The sequence below is a fragment of the Chrysemys picta genome, chromosome 4, assembly GCF_011386835.1.
Source record: "Chrysemys picta bellii isolate R12L10 chromosome 4, ASM1138683v2, whole genome shotgun sequence".
In the NCBI taxonomy this organism is placed as follows: Eukaryota; Metazoa; Chordata; order Testudines; family Emydidae; genus Chrysemys; species Chrysemys picta.
In genome coordinates this window covers 54,624,438-54,648,625 of record NC_088794.1, presented here as the reverse complement: position 1 = coordinate 54,648,625, position 24,188 = coordinate 54,624,438, and the positions used below count along the sequence as shown (strand labels likewise).

The window sequence follows — 24,188 nt, the reverse complement described above, 5'->3', positions numbered from 1 at the left end:
GCTGTGGCCTCTCTCCTCCTTTCACCGCTCTCCCAGGAACAGTCTCTCCAGTCCCACCCCAGCCAGTCCCCCTGCTGGGTGCTGCCCCACTGCTACCTCCTGGATGAGTAAGGTGGTGGCTGGGGTGGAGGCAGCAGCATCTCCCTCCCCGTTCATGTCACTGCCACCATCCAGCTGGCACTCGGAGCTCAGGTCCACTCCCCGCTCCTGGGCAGCAGCCTCCTCTCTGCGCAGCTGGGCGGAGAAGGAGCCAAGAGTCACATCCTGGGGGGTGAGCAATACTGAACGTGCTACAACAACCTCTACAGGTGGGCGAGGTGGGGGCTGGTCCGTGGAATCGCCCAAGGCCACCCGCCAGGCTTGCAGAGCAGCTCAGATCCCTCTCGCCCGCCGTGGCGTCCGCTAGCCGCCTGGTGGCACCCCTTTGGAGGAAGAGCGCAGCCTCTTCCGGGGCGATGACTCAGCACTTGGACAGCACTACCTGCGCCTGCCCTGCTCCCCGCTGGGTTCCGGGAACAGCCGGGCGCCCCGGTTAGTTTAAGGAGAGGTGGCGATCGTTGGCGATGGTACAGAACCCGAGGGCCAGTCCTGCCTGGCTGGGCACTAGAGCAGGGACCAAGCTCTGAGCTCCAGGATACTGCCCAGTCACTTGAACTTGGCTCCTGTAGAGTCAATGGCCAACTCCCCCAGGCTAACAACAGCCCCCGTCCATAGCCCCAGGGGCCTTCTTTCCTCTGGAGCGCAGGGCGGAAGAGGACAGGGGAATGGGCAGAGAAGGGGCAAGGCTACAGAGCCTCATCTCCTTACATAGCGGAGCTGTGATTACCTGGATATTACAAGGCACGCCCCCCCGCCCCCCAGTGCTCCATTCCCTGGTACGCCCATCCCCACTCCTAGCCACCAGTGGCCCCGGCAGAGGCTCCAGCCCTGTGGGCCGTTCCAGTTGCCATTGGGAAGAGGGCAGGGGTGCCGGAGACGGGGTCTTTGCGCCTGAGCCATTCGGGGGGGCTTGTGGCTGGACACTGGGACACCCCCAGCTTCCCCCAGCCCCATGGCCGCGTCTCTGCTGCGGATAGGCCATGAGCGCAGGCTCCGTCCTGCTTCCCAGAGGCCAACCAGGCTGGGGCGGACGCAGCGCACGAGGCAGATGCCAAGCTGGGATCTCCTGCTAGCTGGCCCCGGGGGACCCGGTGCCTCCAGTGCACAGTTGTCTTGGCCAGCCCAAAGTGGGAGGGGGACTAGCCTCCCCCCCTCCCCCAGATGAGCCACATGATATCCCAGCGCCATTTACCTGCAGCTCCAATCCCGGGCATCCGCCGACACTGGCTGCCCGCCTCCTGTCCAGCCACCGCTGCCGCTTCTCCAGGCGGAAGGAGCGGTTGTGGCCCGAGGGGAAGGGAACGGGTGCGTCACTTGGGGAGCCCACAGGAAGGACACTGCTGTGGCCCTGAGGCATAGGGGGTGCCAGCTGGGAAGGGGCTGACTAGTGCGGGGGCTGGGGAAGCAGAGCTCTGGTGCACTTGGAGGTCCTGTGCACATGCCCCAGCCAGCCCTGGGCCAGCCCCCTCCCCGGCGACCCCCCGAGAGAGGCAGAGGGAACTGGATGCGCCCCTCGCTCACAGGGAAAGAGCGGAGCACGGGCCTTCCCTCGGCCTTACACCCAGCCCGCCCTTGCCCCCGGCGAGGCCTGAACATGGGGATGGGAAAATAGAGACCTGGATGACCCCTCCTGGGAACCACGACCTCCTGTCTCTGCCGGCTGAGGGGGAACTCGGCCTGCAGCACCCCAGGAAATTCAGCCTCCTGCTTCCCCTCCCCTTGAGGGCCATGGCGCCCTGGGAAAAGGACCCCGCCCCAGAACTGGCACCCCCAGGGAAGGAGGTAATCTGCATTTGCTGCTGCAGGGAATTCCAGTGTTGGCTTCTCTTTCTATTGCTTAGTTCATCCTTAGGGCCATGAAGAGACAGCCCCTGCTCCCCGATAAAAGGGGGCTCACCGGCTGCCTTGGTGAAAAATGGAGTCCCACCCCCACATAAAATGGGCCCCCTCCCTTCCACGCCTTATGGGGTCCCCCCAATAAAAGGGGGGGCCTCCCTCCCAACACTCTGACAAAAGAGGGTCCATCCTCCAGGCCACTTGGTGAAACATGGGGTCCCACCCTATGCCCATCTGGTAAGCTGGGAGTTTCCCCAGGCCATGACACTACCCCCCCAGGACACCCCTCCCAGTAAGGCCAGGAAGTGCCCGGTGCGACGATGCTGCAGGTACTGACCCAGGGCAGAGTGTGGCTGTGGCTGGCAGGATGCCAGCAGCATCCTCTCCCCCCGCAGCTCGTCCTCGTACTGCACCCTGTCAGGGACAGGAAAGAGCGTCGGACTGGCGCAGGGACCACCACCCAGCCACCCCTCCAAGGGCTTCCATTCACAAGCATCAGTCACCATTCGAGACCCTAACTGCCTCCTGCCCTCTGTCCACCACAGCTCCCTCCTCTACCCCCGATCCTGTTCTTCAGCATCTCTGGGATCCTCCCCTCCCTCCCTCCTCTACCCTCCATCCTCTTCTTCAGCACCTCTGGCCTTCTCCCCTCTCTCCTCTACCCTCCCTCCTCTTCTTCAGCACCTCTGGGCTCCTCCCCTCCCTCTCCTCCCTCCCTCCTCTACTCTCCATCCTCTTTTTCAGCACCTCTGGGCTCCTCCCCTCCCTCCTCTACCTTCCCTCCCCTTCTTCAGCACCTCTGGGCTCCTCCCCTCCCTCCTCTACCCTCCTTCCCCTTCTTCAGCACCTCTGGGCTCCTCCCCTCCATCCCCTTTTTCAGCACCTCTGGGCTCCTCCCCTCCCTTCCTTCCCCTTCTTCAGCACCTCTGGGCACCTCCCCTCCATCCCCTTTTTCAGCACCTCTGGTCTCCTCTCCTCCCTCCTCTACCCTCCTTCAGCACCTCTGGGCTCCTCCCCTCCCTCCTCTTCAGCACCTCTGGGCTCATCTCCTCCCTGCCATAATCACCCCCACCCAATCATATTAATAAAAACAGCACAAACACCACTTGCATTAGAGAGAGAACCAATGACTGGACAGACAGACACTCTAGGTACTGGATGGATGTGTAAGATGGACATATGGATTCATACATGATAGAAGGATCTGTCTCGGGATAGATAGATAGATAGATAGATGAGGTGAATGGGGACAGACACAGCCAGGACAGCATCACTAAGTGTGAAGAAGGAGAGGTGACTTACCCTGGGTTCTTTTGGCACCTTAGAGACTAACAAATTTATTTGGGCATAAGCTTTCGTGGGCTAGAACTTATGTCATCAGATGCATGAAGTGAAAAAAAGTAGGCAGGTATAAATATACAGCACATGAAAAGACGGGAGTTGCCTTACCAAGTGGGGGGGGGGGGGTCAGTGCTAACGAGGCCAATTCAATTAGGGTGGATGTGGCCCATTCCCAACAGAGGACAAGAAGGGGTGAATATCAACAGGGATGAACACAGACTAACACGGCTACCCCTCTGAAACCTGGGTTCTTTGGGATGTTCTGGCCCGATGGGTGCTCCACCACAGGATGTGCATGCGGAGACTGCAGTCGTGCTGGCAGGCCTGCACAGAGTCACACCTTGTTCTCTGAAGGAGTGAAACGGGGCGACGTATCTGCAGCGGAGGGGAAGGAGGCCGGGAAGGTGGAGCACCCATAGGAACAAAGCATCTCGAAGAACTCAAGTTATGTAAGGTAAGTCACCGTCCCTTCTTCGTCAAGCATATGTCCCTGTGGTGCCCCGCTGCAGGGCACTCCAGAGCAGTAACTCAGAAAGGAGGGGCATGCCACAGAAGTGAGTCGAGAACGATATCACCAAAGGCAGCGTCCTCTCTGGAAGCAGGGGACATGGCACATGCTTGGCACAGGGCTGGCAGAAGACCAGTCGCAGTCCTGCAGATTTCTGCTATGGGAAGGTACTGGATGTGGACTGAGCTCCAGTGGAATGTGCTATCACCGTGGGGGGCACATAACAGGTTAAAATACAACCTGCAACACACAGACAACCCCTGTATGGACTAGGAACAGGCTGGCCCTTTATTCATTTTGTTAGCAACACAAGTAGCCTGGGAGAGGCCCTCAAGGACCTAGTCCTGTCCACAGAGAAGGCAAGGGCCGTCGAACATCCAGCGAATGAAGGCTTGCGACCTCTCTAGAGGCCTGAGGATATGGGTAGAACACTGGCAGGCGAATCTCCTGGTTAATGTGATCTTCCAAGGAGACCTTAGGAAGAAAATAGGGCTGGGGACACAGTAGAACCTTGTCCCTATGAAAGGGTGGGATATGGTGTGTCAGCCAGGAGTGCCCTCCACTCTCCAATTCGTCTTGCTGAAGTAATGGCGCCCAGGAATGAAATTTTGAAGGCGATATGGAGGAGAGAGCAGGTAGTCATTAGTTCAAAGGAGACTTTCCTTGGAGCATTAAGAAGCAGGTTGAGGTCTCACTGGGTCCCAAACAGAAGAAAACCAGTTGTATAGAGCCTGGAGGAATCTGGCTGTGACAGGGTGGGCAAAAACCGAGAAGCCCTGGATGGGTAACTGGAAAACTGTGAGAGCAGCCACCTGCACTCTAACAAAGCTCACGGAGAGACCCTGTATCTTTAATTCCAGCTGGTGGTCAAGTATTTTGGAAAGGGAAACTTCTAGGGCTTGGGAAGAAGAAAGAGAGCATCAAGAGTGAAAGTGTTTCCATTCTGGAGATAAGTCTTGCCCGTACTGGGCTATCTGCCAAACGAACTGACTGAACTGCAGCCAAATGAGTTAACTCCATGGTCGAGAGAGCCATTCGGGAGCCAGGCCCTGGGGTTCAGAGAGGACGTATCTGTCATGAGGATCTTTGATGGTGTGCGATGCAAGAATGGGGTTCCCACACCGACCCTCTGTGGGTCTGTCATGTAAGGGAATCCAACACCTTCTGAGGCACCGTGACCCCTTTGGACAGGTGGTGTCTGTCTGGGATATTTACTGTTCTAAACCACATCCTGGAGACATCGGAGATGGAGTCTCACATAGGACGTCATGAACGTGCAGGAGGATGTATATCCCAATAGTGGAAGATGAGCCCTCATGATTGTTTATGGGCTGAACTGTAGCACCAAGATTAGGCCAGATAGGGTGGAAGATATCTCCCAGAATAGATAGGCTCTTGCTGTTGTGGGCTCGAGTGGCTCCTATGCAGTTTATCCTTTACACTGGAGTTAGTATCAATTTTTTGTGATTGATGCGAAGTCCTAGTTAACGCCTTGGCCATGGCTGGTTGGACCTCTTGGAGTGATCAACCCCTGATCAACCAGGTGTCCAAATATGGGAATACCAAGATCCCCCATTGACAGAGACCAGCTACTACTGCCAAGAGGAACTTCGTAAACACCCTCGGCACCGTGGAGAGACTGGAGGGGAGAACTTGGTGTTGATCGTGGTCCAATTACAAAGCAAAGTAAACACTTGTGGTGATGGGCGTCCTGTAGGTCGTGGGCGATGAGCCCGTGTCCTGGATCCAACAATGGGAGAATGGGAGTGTGACAATGCGGTTCTGGCGGAACCCAACAGAGTGCCAACTCAGGACAAATTGCTCAAATAGGGCAGTTACAGCCCAAGGCTGGGGTTTTTTCCACCCCTAAGGCAAACCAAACCAGCCAGACTAAGAGGACTTCGGTCTCACCCCACTGGCTAACCGCAAGTCTCACAAGCAATCTCCTTAGACACTCCAGTTTCCCAGTATTACCACCAGTGCCACTCGTTATGGGGACAAATGGTTATGAAAACCAATACCCCAGTAAAAGAAAAAGGTTCTCCTGATCCCAAAGGACCAAGCCCCAGACCCAGGTCAATATACAAATCAGATCTTACCCACAAATCACGCTGTTGCCAATCCTTCAGAATCTAAAATCTAAAGGTTTATTCATAAAAGGAAAAAGATAGAGATGAGAGTTAGAATTGGTTAAATGGAATCAATTACATACAGTAATGGCAAAGTTCTTGGTTCAGGCTTGCAGCAGCGATGGAATAAACTGCAGGTTCAAATCAAGTCTCTGGAATACATCCCCCGCTGGGATGGGTCCTCAGTCCTTTGTTCAAAGCTTCAGCTTGTAGCAAAGTTCCTCCAGAGGTATGAAGCAGGATTGAAGACAAGATGGAGATGAGGCATCAGCCTTATATAGTCTTTTCCAGGTGTAAGAACACCTCTTTGTTCTTACTGTGGAAAATTACAGCAAAATGGAGTCTGGAGTCACATGGGCAAGTTCCTGCATACTTTGCTGAGTCTCAAGGCATATTTGCCTTCTCTCAATGGGTCCATTGTATAGCTGATGGTCCTTAATGGGCCATCAAGCAGGCTCGGCAGAGCTAACACCAGTTTGTCTGGGATGTCACCCAGCAGCATAGCATAAGTTTGAAATACAGACAGTATAGAGCCAATATTCATAACTTCAACTACAAAAGTAATACACACATATAGACAGCATAATCATAACCAGTAAACCATAATCTTGTCTTAGACACCCGATTTGACCCCCTTTATACAAGATTTGCGTGCCACTACAGGACCTCGGTTGCAACAATGATCTATATGGTCCCAGATTATATCAATAACGTCACAGGGAGCGAGTGTCACCATGCTGAACTGTTGTGCTAGAACTTAGTTGCTCAAGTTTCTGAGGTCAAGAATCGACCTCCCGCCTCCGTCTCTCGTGGGAACTAGGAAGTAGTTGGAATAGAATCCTTTCCTGATGGACGCTGTTGGAACCAGCTTGATTGGCCCCAGGAGGAGGAAGGATGGGACCTCCACAACACTGGACTGAAACCGGTCTCTTTGGTCTTGTGGCAGATGTTCAATGAAGTGTGTACGTTCTGAATATGTGGTAAAGTCCCATTTCACCACCCAGGCCCGAAATTGCCACTACGGAATTGAAGAGCAGCTGGTGAGTTGCTCTTTCTGCCCCATACGTCCAGTCTCTTGGATTCATTGTCTATTGGAGAGGGTCTACATTGAGTCTGACAGCTCATTTCCTTGGCTGCTAAGGAATTAGTGCGAGGGTGGGAAAAGAAGTGCTCCCTCCCCTTTGGTGGGACTTCTTATCAGATCTCTCAGGTGGGTGGAATTGTGCTGGGGATAGCAATGCCTCATTAATGGGCGGAGCAATCTTTCCTTGGGGATTGATATTCACCAAAGAATGTTATGACTCCTGGACTTCCTCTAGCGGGATTTGGAGAGAGTCCGCCAGCCTCTTCATGAGCTCCTGGAAAGTTTTGAACTCATCAGCAGAGGAGGGCTGGGGTGGCGTTACCGCCTCGGCCACAGATGAAGAGGACTCAGCTGAAGGAGGTGAGACCTCCTCAGGTGGAGGCTCTGACTCCTGCTGTGTATTGTCCGGTACCGAAGACGTGCATGGTACCAGGAGAGGGACAGCTGCTTGCCATGGATGGCATGGGACCAGTGGGTGCCTGTAATCTCTTCTTGGCATCCTGTGGAACTGGTCACCAAAATGGCCCCCAGGACTCCCATTGATGGGGGGGAGGAACAGGGAGAGTGTCTCCAATGACAGTTATCTCTGGGTCTGTGAGGCCTGGCAGGTTCTCTAGGGTCCTCCTTGGTACAGGGACCCTTGGCAGCCGGATGGTATGGCACCAGGAAGGATTCCTGTACCGAGACCTGAGAGGCTACGTGATGGCACAGGTAATGTGGTGGATGCTGACTGCTGGAGGCTTGGGTGGGTTTTGGCCTGCAGGTGCCTGGGCTGTACCGGTGAGGAGGCTCTGACGGATCCCATAGCAATGGCGTCAGGCTCATCTGAAATGATGAGATCTTCAGATAACTGAAACCTGGAAGGAGCTGGAGGGCACTGACAGCCGCTGACAGCCAGAAGTGAAAACGTGGACCTTGAGATGGAGACTGCTGCAGTACTGAGGCGGATGCAGGGTCCTGTATCACTTCAGAGCTGGGGTCAGAAGCTGATGCCAAGGGATGTGTGGTAGCCCCATGCGGACCATGGTGCCACGGAGGATCAGGTACATGGTACCGACACCTCGATACCGGACTCAGTCGGAGCCTCTACGGTAACCCTTAATGGACACGAGGGCTCCTGAGAGTGGGTCTTATGAGGTGACCTACCCCTTTTCTCCCTGTCTCTGGATGGGAAGGAGTGCTTTCTCCTCTTCAAAGGCTTTGTCTCCGTGGTCCCAGCTGAGGCTGGGCTGATGCCTGAAGGAGCCAGTGCTAATGCCTGGGGGGAAGCGGATCTCTCCAGAGCTAGAGCATGTCCCATTAACAGGACTGCTAGTCTCGTCTCCCTGTCATTTTGGGGCCTGCCCCCAAACCCCAGACAGATCACACACTTTGAGAGGATGGGGGAGTTCCCCAAACACCGTAGGCAACTCCAATGTCCGTCACAGCGGGGAAAAGACCTGTGGCAAGTCTGGCAGGGCTTAGCCCCTGGGGTGTTAGGCACAACAGATTGATCGGCACAAAGAAAGGTGCAGGAGTAGATGGGGAACCCCCTCTCCCAGAGCACAGAAACGTGCCAGATGAAATACAAATGAAAATAAAATATAGGGCAAGAAAACAAATGAGAAACGAAAATACGCGAGAAAAGTCTTTCCTGAGGTGAGAGAAAGGCGGGAAGCAGAACACAGCTACCCGCCGAAAACTCGGTCTCGAGCCACAGGCGGCTGAGAAGGAACTGAGTGGCGGTGGGCTCTCGCTTCCCTGTATCCCGTCGCTCAGAGCCGGCGCAGGCCCACCAGCACGACGTCGCAGGCTCCAGTCCAGGGTGCACACATCCTAGGGTGGAGCACCCACCGGGACGGATAGCAGAAGGACTCATGAGGGCAACCTAGTTATGTTTGTGGGGTAACCCTTGTCCCCCCATTTCGCCGCCCTCCTGTTTCTGTCCCTCCTGTGTTGTTTTGTCCAGGTGTCCGGCCCGGGCTAGCACAGTGCTGCAGTCTATCGCCCCCTGCTGGCAGGACCATGCAAAGATATTCCTGGCTCTGCTGCTGCTGAGCTACAGGCCTTAGAGCGGTAGCAGCTGATGCGTTCAGATCCGAGGTTCACCTCCTCAACCAACCCCTGCTGATGACCCTGCCAGGGGCATGTCATGCTTCAATTACAAGCGCTCTGGGCGGTGGCTGTGTCTTTTCTGCACTCTCTGGAGCTGTCTAACTACATAACATCACCACCAGGGCCAGAGGGAGCCAAGAAGTGTTTGGGAAACCGAAAGCCACATGCAGATGGGCACAACTGGGCTCAGGCCAAAGGAGTCACGCTGCTTATGCCAGCCCTGGGGCCAGCCCAAGGTCCTTGCAGCGTCCATATGGATAACAGTCACAGGGGCAGCCTTGGAGGGGCAGTCTGCCAGCAGGCGCCATTCATTGCACCTACAGCTGTCCGGGGCTTCACAAAAGCTGCACATCTGCGCACAGAACTAGTCTCAGTGACCAGAGCTTTAGCCTGGGTGCCTGAAATCACGCGGCCCGATTCGCAGTGGGGCTGAGCCGCCCCCGGTGTCAGAGCGGCTCTGCTCGCTGCTGCTCTAAATCGGTCTCTGCTCTGTTCGAGACTCTAAAGTGCCCCACCAATAATCTGGGGCCAGATCTTCCTCTGGGGTAAATCAGCCTGGCAGCTGCACCGTGCCTGTTGCTGGGATTAGTCTGACATCTGCTGGTGTAAACAGGATCTGCGCCGGCTGTACTGGGATAGTCGCTTTCAAAGGCACTGTGCTCAGGGCCGGCTCCAGGCACCAGCTTACCAAGCAGGTGCTTGGGGCGGCCACTTCGGAGAGAGGCGGCACGTCCAGCTGTTCGGTGGCAATTCGGCGGACAGTCCCTCACTCCTGCTCGGAGCGAAGGACCTCCCGCCGAATTGCCACCGCAGATCGCGATCGCGGTCGCGGCTTTTTTTGTTTTGTTTTGTTTGGCTGCTTGGGGCGGCCAAAACCCTGGAGCCGGCCCTGACTGTGCTCCCACTTTTTTTAAGAGGCGCTGTATTGTCCTTAACCCCGCGTGTGCCCTATGGGAAGCACAGTGTAGAACAGCGGTTCTCAACCCGTGGCCCGCGTAGGGTGACCAGATGTCCCGATTTTATAGGGACAGTCCCGATTTTTGGGTCTCTTTCTTATATAGGCTCCTATTACCCCCCACCCCCCATCCCGATTTTTCACACTTGCTGTCTGGTCACCCTAGCGCCTGCGGCCCAATTAGTACACAACTGCGGCCTGCTCAGCTGTGTGATAGAGGCCGCAAGGCGCGCCCTGGGACCAGGCAACTAGCTACCGCGTGGCAGGGTCCAGGCAGACGGCTACTGCTGGGCCCTGTACAGTGGGGTCCTGGCAGGGTCTGGAGTCAGGGTCCTGGCTGCCCCGCAGCCCCACACAGTGGGGGTCGGGGTTAGGGGTCCCTGCACAGCAGCGTCCCGGTTGGGGTCCCTGCCCCACACCCCACATCCAATTCTCCACTTCTGCCCCCACTCTGTGGAGGGGTCTGTGGGCGGAGGGCACTGAGCATAGGGGTTTGTGAGGGGGTTAGATGGGGTTCTTAGCCTGTGACCCAGGTAACACTTTGTGGGCCACAATGATAAATAGGTTGAGAACCACTGGTGAAGGGGTGAAGCTGCCTGGCCATGGGGAGGCATGTAAATGAGACCTGGGCAATGCAAGCATCTGTTTTTGCCTGAGACCTGAAGGCAGAAACTGCACCCTCCCATGGTTAAAGGGGAGTAAGGTGGCCAGTGTCTGGCCCAACCCACACAAGAGTAAACATATGCACAAGTGCACACTCTCATGTGCACGCATGCACAAGCACCCAGTGCTGCACCCAGGCTCACAGTCCCCGAGCGCCGAGCTTCCCCCTGCTCCCCAAGTCACAGCAGCCAGGTTCCTCTCTTATGGAAACTGCGCCGTTTATACAGACAGCACATTGCCTTGTGGCCCCCGCCGCCACGCGCCCTGGGGGGCTGTCTCCGACCGCCAAGCATTACCGTGTGGCTGTGTTGCTGTTGGTGTTCCTGTCTGGGGGGAAGTCATCGAGGAAGACAGGGGAGTCCAAGTCTTCACTCCCCACTTCGGTGAACTGCAGGGGTCTCTGGTTGGTCACGTGGGGCTGCAGGGGCCTGTTCCGCTCCATGAAGGAGTCAACATGACCGAACAAGCCACCTGTCCTCTCGAACCAAGAGGGGAGAGGTCAGAGCGGGCCTTGACAGTGGCGCTTCTCGAGGCTTCCCTGCCTGTGGCACATGCTGCCCGACGGTCCAGATGGGTTTGGACCCATGGTGAGCCAGCAAAGGCCAGTCATGGTGGCTGAATTTAAGATCATGCACAGCAGGGGAGCAGTAATAACAGTCCCAGTTCTTACAGAGCTGTTCTCAAAGCACTTTATAAATAGGGGGGTCAGCTCCTCACTTCACAGTGGGGGAAACTGAGGCACAGAGCAGGGAAGTGACTTGCCTTAGGTTACCCAGTAGGTCCATGGCAGAGCTGGGAATAGAACCCAGGTCTCCTGAGTTGCAGCCCACTCCCAGCCCATCCACTAGGCAGTACTGCCTCTCCTACCAGATAAACCCTCCCATACTCACAGGCAGCTCTGAACGCGAGGGATTCCCTGAGGAGTGAGACTGGGCAGGACACTGTCACAGACTGCTGGCAACCTGGGTTGCCATGGTTATCATTACACCACAGCCAATTGGAAGCTCCCAGCATATCGAGTGCAGAGGGAATCTGTCAGCAGTGTTGGGTCTGTGACACATAGTTGTGCACCTGACAGAGGTGCCAATACACACTAGCCAGTCCATCCCCGGAACGAGCACTCTTCCATCACGTTAACTGGTTAATATCCCGCTCTGCAGTCCGGGGGGGTCAGTACCATTATCCCCATTGTACAGGGGAGGGGAAGGGACAGCCAGGGAGATACCACCAGTGCTGGGATTAGAACCCAGAGATCCCTGAGCTCAGGTCACCAGCCCACAGCTCCACCTAACACAGGGGTGGGCAAACTATGGCCTGCAGGCCGGATCTGGCCCACCAGCCACTTTAATCCGGCCCTCAAGTTCCCGCTGGGGAGTGGGGTCTGGGGCTTGCCCCGCTCCAGCCAGGGAGCAGGGTCAGGGGCCGCTCCACGCGGCTCCTGGAAGCAGCAGCATGTCCCCGCTCCTATGCGTAGGGGCAGCCAGGGGACTCCGCTCTGCACACTGCTTCTGCCCCAAGCACTGCCCCCGCAGCTCCCATTGGTCGGGAACCACGGCCAATGGGAGCTGCAGGGGCAGCGCCTGCGGATGGGGCTGGTCGTGCCTCGACATAGGAGCCAGAGTGGGGACATGCCGCTGCTTCCGGGAGACACTTGAGGTAAGTGCCACCTGGAGCCTGCACCCCTAAGCCCCCCCTCCATGCCCCAACCCCCTGCCCCAGCCCTGATACCCCTTCCACGCTCCGAACCCCTCGGTCCCAGCCCAGAGCATCCTCCTACACCCCAAACCCCTCATTCCCAGCCCCACCCCAGAACCCACCCCCCCAGCCGGAGCTCTCAACGCCCCCTACACCCCCCCCCAACCCAGCCCAGACCCCCTCCCACACCCTGAACTCCTCATTTCTGGCCCCACCCCAGAGCCTGCACCCCCAGCCAGAGCCCTCACCTCGTCCCTCACCCCAACCCCAATTTTGTGAGCATTCAGGGCCTGCCATACAATTCTATACCCAGATGTGGCCCTCGGGCCAAAAACTTTGCCCACCCTAACGCCTGGGAACAGAGGAGACGGTGACCCAGGACCCACTTAGCCAGTCGGTGACGAGGTTTCCTGTGACTGACACTCTCCTCTGTGATCAGGTCCATCTCCACAGTCAGTGGCATCTCCCGTGCTAGTGGCTTTGTGCCCCCCAGCCAACTCACGTGCTCACACAGAGCTGGGTCCTGCCCAAGCGTTTGGCACCAAGCAGCCATGACAATATGACTATGATCTTGGGCATCATCACTCACCCCTGGCACCTGCTGGCTGGCCCCTACCCTGTCTGCAGCAATCAACTCTCAGTGTGCTAGGCTCCGCATGGGACACAGACGGTGGGGCTGGTATGTGTGGGGTTAGAGGGTGGTACTTCCCACTGTGCTCACCCTGTATATCCCTTCCTCAATCACTGCCTCCATCATGGCCCTCTCCAGCTCCTCCTCGGCAGTCAGGTCCCCAGAGATCGCTCGGTGTATCTCGGGCGCAGCTTCCTCTTCAATGCTTGTCAGACTGGCCTGGTGGGATGGACAGAGATGGGGAGGTCGCTCACGGGGCTGCTGGTGGCAGGGGGAGCTTTTCCTCACCGGGCAAGAGGAGAGGGAGGCTCAGCAAAGCCCGGTGGCCTGGCAGCTCCAGCTTCCTTCCCTGAACCCTCAGTCCTGGCCCCGCAACTGCCTTCACCAAGCCCAGGCTGCCCTGCCTACTTCCCAAAGGGGGCGCTCTGGTGCCTGCTGGTTCAGCAGCCTCTCCCACGGCGCTAGCTCTGTGCACTGGGTGTGGAGGAAAGGGGGACTTCACACAGTGGGGCGTCTCTCTAGGGCAGCGGCATCTCTGCCCCTCTTGCAGGGCCATGGGGGCTGGCACATCTCACCTTGCACATGTTGGAATTGGATTTGATACCCAGGGACAGATGATCCTACACCCCGCAGGGAGGCCATGGGAACCCTGAGACATGGCTGCATTCCAGGTTGGACAAGAGAAATGCCCCCATCTTCCCAGGGGAGGAGTCCTCTGTGCTTGGGACATGCCCCCCAGGACCTCTGACGCAGGGAGACTGGACTCCAGTTTGAAACTCTTGCGTGGGGCTGTTCGTTTCATCACCCAGAAGGGGGGGGGCAGGGAGCGACATGAGCCTCAGACCTTCCCCTTGTTCCTGCCTCTTTGTCCCCATTTTATGGGTGGAGAAACCGAGGCAGATAGGAGGGAGGTGACTTGCCCATGGCTACACGAGTCAGTGGCAGAGCGGGGAAAGAACCCAGGTGTCCTGCTGCTCACCACCGTGCTTACTCCTCTAGAGCGCGCTACCTCAGTTGAGACTGAGTCTGGGCTCTCGTGGAAGGAGCAGGGCTGCAGGAAGGGTGGTGTGGGGGCACCAGCTCTGAGATTCCATCATGGGAAGCCCTTGAAAGCCCAGAGCTCAGTCAAGGCCCCAGTCCAAAGTGTGTGCAGCAGAGACCAACTGCCAGGCCCCGAGGAGGCAGCCTCCAAGCGCTCCCTTAGGCCGGGCCAGCCTCCTCCATTTCAAGACTGTTCCTCTTAACATGAGGTCCCCTCACTTACACACTGAGACCTGTTTGGGGTCATCCACGGGCTCTCCCATGCAACGTACCCTTTGTGCAGCCCCATTTTCAGTGTTCTAAGGGACGGAGCTTCCACCCACAGACTGTTCCCCTGTCTCCATTTCCCTTTGTTCAGTTCCGTCCCAGTGCTTCCTCTCCGGCCGTCCTCGAGAATTCCTCTGCCAGCCTCGTACCGACACCTTCAAATACTTAGGCCTGCTTCCCACCTTGCCCAGCATATAACAACACCACCACCTAGCTCTTGTGAAGCACTTTTCACGAGGAGATCCCAATGTGCTTTACCACAGAGGTCAGTGTCCCTATCCCAATTTTACAGCTGGGGGAACTGAGGCACAGAGAGGGGAAATGACTTGCCCAGCGGTGCTGGTGGCCGAGCCTGGGTCTCTATCCACTAGGCAATTCTGCCCCCTGAGCCCTGCCCTGCCCTTGTGCAGGAGGGACAAGCTGGCTGCTTTATCCAGGCAAGAGGAGCAGCTGTGATCCCCAGACCTGTTTGCACTGACCTGGATAGCAATGGCGTTCTTTTTGGGCCGATACCCATAATACTCCTCCTGGCGCTTCATGAATTTCCTAAAGTGCTCCTGGATGAGGAAGGTCGCATAGAACTTGCCCACAGTCACCTCATCCTCTGGAGGGGAGAAAGCCAAGTGAGGCCATTAACACTGCCCAGTGGCTATACCCAGCCCCCGTCCGAGCGGTGTGGGGCAGCGGAGGGGGCAGGCAGAGGGTGCTGGGGAGAAATAAGCCAGGGAGCATGGCAAAAACGCACCTCCAATTGGTGGAATGACCTGGTCCAGGAGTTTCATGCTAGTTCTCTTCCAGATCTTCTTGATAATGGCCCTCAGCTCTTCATTGGCCTGCTCAAAGTTACCTGTGGGGAAACAAACCACCGATCCGTTCATTCCGCCCCGAGGGAACACCGCACACAGCCAATGGCTAAAGGGAAAGCCAAGATGCAGTGGGTGAAATCCATCCTGTCAGCGGTCACTCGCGTGAAGGCCCATCCGTGTTTTCTAGAGCACTCGGGGTTCCCCTCGCAGCTGTGTCTGTGTTCCCACCACTTGCGTTAGGTTCATTTGGGAAAAAAACACTGTCTCTTGTCATCCTGACTTTGTGGCTCTGTCCTGGCATGGTGCCTGAAGAGTGAGAGGCGGCAGGATGGGATGACATGCCCTGGCCTTGTTGAAACTGGGACAAGCCTAGAAAAATGGGAGGGGTGAGCCTAGGGAGGGGGCTCACTCAGCATGCTGTGACGGCTATCTTGGGCTGTGAGCTTGGGCTTTAACATGCTAAACAGGGAACAGTCTGGCCTGGCTGTGGATAGGAGACTTTGCTGGCACACCTGGATGCTACAGGAAACAGCTTTGGTAACATGGGAAGTAGTCAGTGCCCTAAGAGAGGGCTGTTAGGGGTCACCATATGGACGAGGCTATTGGTTTTTGAGATACGAAACTGTTGTCTTGGCCATTTATGGCTATTAAAAATGCAAGGGCACTTTTTTACAAGTGCTGACCCTGACGGCCTTCCCAGCTTCCATCTAGGGTTGCCAACCCTCCCGGATTGGCCGGGAGGCTACTGACGCCAATCCGGGAGATTTTAGGCTACTAAAAGTCTGGCAGCGCAGCGGGGCTAAGGCAGGCTCCCTACCTGCCATGGCTCTGCGCCGTTCCCAAAGGCAGCTGGCAAGTCCCTCTAGCTCCTAGGCAGAGAGGCAGCCAGGGAGGGTCTCTACACGCTTCCCCCCACCCTGAGTGCCGACTCTGCAGCTCCCATTGGCTGGGAATTGCAGCTGGGAATTGCAGCCAATGGGAGCTGCGGGGGAGGTGCCTGAAGGCAGGGGCAGCACGCGGAGCAGTCTAGGAGCCGGACATGCTGGGTACTTCCGGGAGTGGCCCAAGATAAGTGCCGCCCGGCTGGAGCCTGCATCCCAACCCCCTGCCCCAGCCCTGGGCCCCCTCCCAAACCCAAACTCCCTTCCAGAGCCCGCACCCCCTTCTGCACCCCAACCTCCTGCCCCAGGCTCAGCCCGCAGCCCCCTTCCACACTCTGAACCCCTCAGCCCCAGCCCAAAGCCTGCACCACCTCCCACACCCAAACCCTCTGCCCCAGCCCAGTGAAAGTGAGTGAGGGTGGAAGAGAGCGAGCCACGGAGGAAGGGGGGATGGAGTGAGAGGGAGGCACCTCAAAGAAGGGGCGGGGCCTCAGGAAGAGGCGGGGCAAGGGTGTTTGGATTTGTGGGATTAGACAGTTGGCAACCCTACTTCCATCTCAATCCCACCTCCCAAATTTCCCTCTGCCATTTGAAATAGATGGAATTGCGGTTCACCTTCCTGTCTTTACCTGCTGGGTGGTGTCGCTACCTGCGCTACCTACCTCCGATGGCTTCTGTATCCCACCCAGAGAAGGAGAGGTTACTCACCTTGTGCAGTAACTGGAGGTCTTCGAGAGGTGTGTCCCTATAGGTGTTCCACTTCAGGTGTGCATGTGCCCCATGCGCCTCTGACTGGAGATTTTTGGTAGCTGTTCCCATTCGGCCCATGCATGCCCTCCCAGCAGCCTCCTACCCTGTGCCGGGGATAAACAGGGCTGCGCAAGTGAACTGCCCTCAGTTCCTTCTCGACCCTGAAGTCCTGTGAGACAGAACTCCAAAGCAGAGGGGAAGGAGTGTGGGTAGTGGAGCACGCATAACAACACACATCTTGAAGACCTCCAGCTACTGCACAAGGTGAGTAACCACTCCTTCTTCTACAAGGAGTGTCCCAATGGGTGCTCCACTGCAGTAGCCCCTGAAGGAGGAGGGAACTGTGGAGCTGCCTCTGACCTAGAGGCGTGTACCAGGGCGCAGCGTTCGGGAAAAGTGTGCACCGAGGCCTCGGTCGTCACTCTGCAAATTTCAGCAATGGCTGCATTTTGAAGAGTGCCCTGGAGGCAGGCTGGAGACTGGGCTATTCTTCTCGAAGGGGCCGACTGTTAGCAGCCTGGGAACGAGCATGAATGGAACTGGAAACCCACTTTGAGAGTCTCTGGGGGGAGACTGTGGATCCTTTGGATCTGTCCGCAACTGAGATGAATAGTCTGTGAGCCTGTCTAAATGGCTTGGTTCTGTCCACATAGACGCTAACGCCCCTCTAACATCCAAGCTGTGGAGGGCAGCTTCCTCTCTAGTCTGGCGTGGGTCTGGGGGAAACACAGGAAGGCGGATAACTTGGTTAATGAGCGAATCAGAGGATATTTTAGGTATGAACTTGGGATGTGGGCCTAACAAAACCTTATCCTTGAAAAAAACAGGGAAGGGGGGCAGGAAATCAGCCATCAATGCTCCTAATTCCCCAGTGCTAATTCCCCAATGCTCCTAATTCCCCAATGCTACCTCTAAGAATGCCACTTTCGTAGGTAAGTGCACCAGAGAGCACTCAGTGAGCAGCTCAAAGGGAGATTTCATGAGACAGTTCAAATCCCATATGGGAGCAGGCTCTGCGGGAAAAGGTTAACCAATTCCTTGATGAATTTTGCTGTCGTGGGATGAGCAAAGCCTGAATGAATCCCTGCACAGGGGAACGGAAGGCTGTCGTAGCTGATGAATGAACTCTGACGGAACTCACAGAAAGAGCTGAATACTTTAAATCCAATAGATAACCAAAAACAGGGGAGAGGGAAGAAGGAACAAGGTCCATTTTTGAAGGTATTTCTAGTAGAGATCTTTCTGATGTTTCTAATAGGACCTGTTGGATCTCTGTCGAATGGGAAACCTCTATCCCCAAAAACCACTGAGGAACCAAGCTTGGAGTCAGCAGATGGCCAGGTTGGGATGGAGAGTCCGACTGGAGTCCTGGGACAGCACATAGGACATGGCTGGAAGCTGCAATGCTGAACAGGAAGTGAAGTGAGTCACGGAAGGGTACCAGACCTGCCTCAACTCAGCTGGTGCAACTAGACTGACTCTGGCTTTGTCTCGTTTGATCTTGTTCAACACCCTCTGAATCAATGGTGTCAGAGATGTATAGAGTAGGCCCAAGGAATGAGAAAGGTGTCTCCCAACGACTGATGGCCCAATCCTCTTCTCAAGCAGAATTTCTTGCACTTTCTGTTGGCGGTAATTGCAAAGATGTCTGCTTCTGTAAACCCCAGGTCAGGAATCTCTGTTTGAGGATCTGAAGGTCCAGTTCCCACTCATAATCGTGGGAGAAATGTCTGCTCAGATCATTGGCCATGGTGCTCTGCATGCCCGGAAGGTAAGCGGCTGTGAGGACGTGACTGGCTTGACACCAATTCCACAGCTTTATTGCTTCAGCACAAAGAAGGGGATCTCGCCCCTCCCTGAGATTTACGTGGAACATGCAGGTTACATTGTCTGTCATGACCTTCATGGATTGGCCCTTGCTTAAGGGAGGGAAGTGGATACAGGCATTCCTGACTGCTCCTAATTCTAGGAGGTTGATGTGCAGGAGAGACTCTTGAGACAACCATTTGCCTTGGACAGTGTGTCCCATTAGCTGCACTCCCCATCCCACAAGTGAGGCATCCAAAGTTATGGCGATGGTAGGAGGCGGCTGGGCGATAGGAACTCCTGCACGGACTTTGGACAGGTCCTTCACTTGAGCGAGTGTAGCACATGATGAGGGCCAGACACCAGATTGTCTAGACTGTTTGTTTGTTCGGGTGATAGACTATTCTGAGCCAACCCTGGAAGCAGCAAGATGTAACCTGGCATGTTGTGTTATGAAAGTACAAGCTGCCATATGAGCCAGCAGTTGGAGGCAATTTCTTGCTGTTGTCAGGGGGTTATTTGATCTTGGCAATAAGACTCATCAGTATCAGAAATCTGTCGGAAGGAAGGTAAGCTCTGGATGTTAGGGCATTCAGAGATGCTCCTGTGAAGTTTATCTGTTGAACTGGAGTCAAAGTGGACATTACAGATGGCTTCTGTATTGCAGAGAAGACTTTGACATACAATGGTCCTTGAACAGCCAGTTGTCGTGGTAGGAAAGATGATTATTCCCCACCTGTGCACAGCTACTATTGCCAGGACTTTGGAGAAAACACTTGGGGCAGATATGCTTTGTTCTGTCTGCTACCTCCTTAACTATTTAAAATACACCTGTTCTAGTTAATACATTTATTTCTGGTTTACAATAGAACCCAGTCAATGTGATTTCTAACTGGGGGGGGGGGGGGGGGGAGGAGATGTGCACACTCTCCTCCACACTGAGAGAAGAGGTGAATCTCATATAATTTCGGGTCTGTACTCCAAGGGAGGGTGGACATCTGGGTGCTGTGGCAAGCTCCTTAAGCTGAGCCTTCCCAGAGTGAATCTCTGTCTCTCTGTGCAGGTGAGTGTGGCCCTGCCTGTGTGCTGGGCTGGAAAAGACAGGGGAGCCGAGCCCAGCAAGACCAGATAAAGGGGGGCCCGGGCTGGCAGAATGGTCTGACTCAGTGAAATCCCAGCACAGCAGGTGACATCCCAGGGGGTCCAGCCCGTCACAAAGGTATCAGGAGAGATGCTGCTATGGTGGTACCTAGGGGATCCCCGCACAGATAGCTGAGAATCTGAAGTGGAGTCCTCAGCACAGTCCAGAGGAGGAGCAGACATTGGAGGCGAGGATGGTTCTCCACCTGGGACAGGTGGTACAGGAGAACCCGGGGGTACCGGAGGAAAGTAAGGTCTCAGAGGCCCTGCAGATTTCACTACAGATAGCCATGTGGTACCCATTCTGGCTCATCAGACTCCAGCAAGTCTTTGGAGAATCTAAAGTTCTGTGGTACTGGGTGAACCTGGACTGGATGGGGCTCTGACGCGACCAGTGTCAGTACCGAGGGTGCGGATTGTTCCGGTGGTATCTGTCTAGTCAATAGCACTGATACTGAAGATGCTGAGCTTGGAGGAACCGATGTTGCTGTCAGGGTCACATGTTTAGGCACTGGAGGTAGTATTGAAAAGTCTGTTTATGCTACAGACTTTTTAGAGGCAGAGCATTTAGGGTCATTTCTGTAGCAGGATGGAGCCTCAGCGGTGCCCTTCCCGGTGTCAGGACCGGGGCAGCCCAGCCTACTAGTTGGAGCCAGAGCAAGGAGGGACTGGGAACCAGAACCAAGGATCAGAGCTTTAGTCCGGACCCAAGGGGGCAGAACCGGAGTCAGGAAGAAGGAGTCAGAGTCCAGAGCCAGAGTAAACTGGGTTTAAACAGGAATCAGGCTGGGGCAGGGCTGGGAGTGGGCAGAACAAGGCTGGAGCAAGATAGGCCTGGGGTGACTGCAGCTGTGGGTGAAGCATTGAGCAGCCAGTGACCTGCTGCTGCTGCTGGGCTTACAAGCACACTGGCTGGTTCCCTTCAGCCAGTCAGGTGGTCCTACTGCAGCCCATCTGGGCTTGCCATGCCTGGAGACTAGCTAGTCCCAGGCTCAGCTGCAGGCCCTCATTCCTGACACCTGGGACAGGAGGTCTCTGAAACGGTCGATCTTGACGGTGACTGAGGGTCGTTTGAAGTGGGCCATCCAGGAGGAGAGCCAGAACTCTGCTTGGGAATTTTAGCAGTGCGCTCTGTCTTCCTACCCGCAAAGTCCTAGGCGAGCGGGGTACGGCGATTGGGGGGCACTGTGTTCACTTGGCTGCGGCTGTACAGGGGGTCTCTTGGGCCTGGACCCTGAGCTGGTTGGACGACTAGCTCCATCATGAGGATCCTAAGCTGAATCTCCAGGAGTTTTTAGATCTGCTTTGAAAAGCTGAGCAGATCTTGGAGTTGGCTGGAATTGAAGGTGTGTCCCAGACAGCGGATACACTGGGAATGTCCGTCGCTGACCAGGGTCGATTCCCAGCGGGAAAGGCAGCGCTTGCATCCCAGGAATCCTGGCACACCAGGTTGATGACAATCCCCAAGGCAAACCCCTCAGGAAGGGGGAGGAGGAAAAAAGGGGCTATTAAGCAGAACCTCCTCAAATTAACCGAAGAGGGACAATTATAAAATAAAGGAGAGAGGCAAGTAAACTAAACTAAACCTTGAACTAGGAACTCGAGGCTAAGCTAGAGCAAAGCGGAAGAGGGCAAGCTTGATGCTCTGTCTCAGGCCAGCGGGGAGTTGAGAAGGAATCGAGGGCAATTTGCCTGGGCAGCTCTATATACCCTCAGTACAGAGCCCGGGGATGTCTGGAGTGCATGCATGGGACGAACAGGCACTGCTAGTGAACATCTCCAATCAAAGGTGCTCGGGGTGGAGCACCGCCAGGGACACTCCTCAGAGAAGAAAGCAGCATTCTGTGGATGGGTGAAAGGATCCCTACACAACCCTCACCTACCTCACATGGGTGTTGTGAGGCTAAATTACAAGGGGCCAAGTTCCCAGCAGGTGTAAACAGGCGACTCTCCTTTGAAGTCAAGTCATGCTGATTTGCAGCAGCAAAGGATCTGGCCCTCGGTCTCAGATGAAATGCACCAGGGTAGCCGATATTACTCACATCTCACCTGATGGCTGGGGAAGGACCCCTGCATGGGTGGGGCTAGGGAAGCATTCTGGAGGCAGTCTCTATAGATGCACCAGCCAGCGCTATGCTGGCAGGGCAGGGCACCAAAACAGACAGAGCGTGTCCCTCACCTTCCGTCTTGATCTTGAGGGCAGTCCGCACCAGAGTGAAGAGAGTGGCATTGAAGGTGACGGTGCCATCGCTGTTCAGAGGCATGTTCATGCACACCAGGCGCTGCACAACAAACGACAACTGCGTTCACCCCCAGCCCGGAGCACACTTCCCACGCACAGGGCCGGCAGCAGACCCCGGCAGGACCACTCAGGCCTGGCCTAAGGGAGATGTTGCGTCGGGACAATGGCAGCACAGTCTGAGAGCTAGGGAACCAGAGAGACCCTCCTGGTCCATCTGTGTCCAGCAGCCCCCTTAGAAAGAGTACCCTTTATATTCATGACAACGGAGATCTGTCTCTATTGCACTGCACTTGTGCAAAGGACGCTCTCCAGAGCACAGCTCACCAGTCAGCAAAGACAGACCACGGAGGCATAGGCTGCATGGGAACAGTCAGGTTAAAGGTTATAACTCTCAGACGGGTTGGGTTATTCGGCAGGCTGCATATGGCAGGTGTGGCCTCACCAGGGGAGATGTCGAAGGTGAGGGAATTGGGAAGACATAGAATCTTAGAATATCAGGGTTGGAAGGGACCTCAGGAGGCCATCTAGTCCCACCCCCTGCTCAAAGCAGGACCAAGACATCCTTCTATCAGGGATGGGATCAGTGAAATCCATTCAACCACAAAGGCAGCGGGGTGCACTAGAGGATCCACTAGAGAGCCCGTCCAACCCAAAGGATTCTGGGATAAGACTGCATGGCCTTTTGATAACATGCCATTTCATCCAGTGCTCCAAAATCTACAGCTGGTTTAAAATGGCAAAACTGCCTTGAACTCCGACCCAGGAACTGGGTGGCTTTGTTAACGCTTTGATGGCACGAGTCAGAAATGTCTCCCATGCTCTGTGGAGAATGAGCGGGTGCAGGAAGAAGTGCCGCCCACTCTCCCTGCTCCCTCTGCAGCCCCCGGCTTTTGGGGAGCTGCCCCCTGCCTTAACAGAGCTCTTGTTGGTCTGGGGGAGAGGTTGCGTGTCTCCATCCTTGCAATGGGGTCAGCTGCCTCCTGTGCACACCCCTCCCCATGCACAGAGGTGCCTCTGCAGTGCCTTGTTAACCATTTCTCCCTCAAAGGCTTCTGAAACAAACCTTTTTTTTTCTCTTAATTAATTGGCCTCTCAGAGTTGGTAAGACAACTCCCACCTGTTTATGCTCTTTGTATGTGTGTATATATATCTCCTCATTATATGTTCCATTCTATATGCATCCGAAGAAGTGGGCTGTAGTCCACGAAAGCTTATGCTCTAATAAATTTGTTAGTCTCTAAGGTGCCACAAGTACTCCAGTTCTTCTTTTTGCGGATACAGACTAACACGGCTGTTACTCTGAAACCTCACACATGGGTTTTTTACCACTCCATTATTCCTCCTTGGGGTTCTCGTGTATACACATAAATAGAGCTCCAAAAATCAAACTCAGAGACTCCAAACACAGCTGTGATGGAGCAGGGGAGTTACATTGGGGATTGGGGGCTGGCCTTGCAGGGAGATACTTGAGCTGTAACCTGAGCCAGGAGCGGGATTGGGAGAAATGACACCTTCTGCCCAGGAGACGAACAAAGGAGAGAAGGGCAGAGGGGAGGGGGGAGAAAGCTGCTGGAGGGTTTTGGTTTTCAGTTTTCCTGTTTAGGCTGGGTGGTGGAACGCAGGGAACCCCAAGCTAGGGTCTAAGCTCCCTGAACCCCCCAGAAGGACTTGATTGAGGGGTCTGGGTTGTACCTACAAGCTCTGCTGTAGGCTGCGTTCCTATTGTCCAACAAACCTTCCATTTTACTGGCTGGCTGAGAGTCACAGTGAATCTCAGGAAGAGGGGTGCCGGGCGCCAGGGCCGGCTTTAGGCCAATTCCCCCAAATCGGGACCCACGCTTAAGAGGGCCCCACGCCCAGTGGCAGGGCCGCCCAGAGTGGAGGGCAAGTGGCAGAGAATCCCTTCCCTGGCTAGAGGCACCTTTTTAATTTTTTACTCACCCGGCGGCGCTCCAGGTCTTTGGCAGCGGGTCCTTCACTCACTTCCTAAAGCTGGCCCTGCCGGGCGCTGACTGCCCCACACTCCGTGACAACAGCCCATTGGTTCTACCCTCACACACAGGTGTTTCCTGCCTATGGTCTCAGTAGAGAAACCCCCTAGCTCAGGTGTTTCTGCTGGAGCCTGTTCACACCTAGCAATCACCAATTCACCCTGCTCCCAGACCTTCCCTGGCTGAAGCCTCTGATTTCTTGTTTCCTAAGCTTTTCTCCTTCACTACA

The 24,188-nt window shown here is 55.5% G+C and overlaps 1 protein-coding gene across 1 annotated transcript; it reads right to left on the bottom strand.

The window, feature by feature from the left end:
• Positions 1-66: 66 nt before the first annotated feature.
• On the bottom strand, positions 67-24,188 carry LOC135983388 (voltage-dependent L-type calcium channel subunit alpha-1S-like). The gene is made up of 8 exons (XM_065594968.1): positions 23,910-24,188; positions 21,906-22,008; positions 15,089-15,190; positions 14,823-14,947; positions 13,126-13,254; positions 11,006-11,187; positions 1,292-2,349; positions 67-264 (listed from the first exon to the last, which is right to left on the bottom strand). The coding sequence occupies exons 2-7, from the start codon at positions 21,994-21,996 to the stop codon at positions 2,160-2,162; spliced, it is 819 nt and encodes a 272-aa protein (XP_065451040.1). The 5' UTR covers positions 21,997-22,008; positions 23,910-24,188; the 3' UTR covers positions 67-264; positions 1,292-2,159.

What these genes read in the sequence shown, in the direction of transcription:
- LOC135983388 (XM_065594968.1), bottom strand. Translation starts at nt 21,996, where the DNA reads ATGAACATGCCTCTGAACAGCGATGGCACCGTCACCTTCAATGCCACT. An exon ending in CCTCAAGATCAAGACGGAAG is followed by an intron (nt 15,191 to 21,905) that starts GTGAGGGACACG and finishes GTTTCCCCACAG; the next exon opens with GTAACTTTGAGCAGGCCAAT. An exon ending in TTGAGGAAGGGATATACAGG is followed by an intron (nt 11,188 to 13,125) that starts GTGAGCACAGTG and finishes TCTTGGTTCGAG; the next exon opens with AGGACAGGTGGCTTGTTCGG.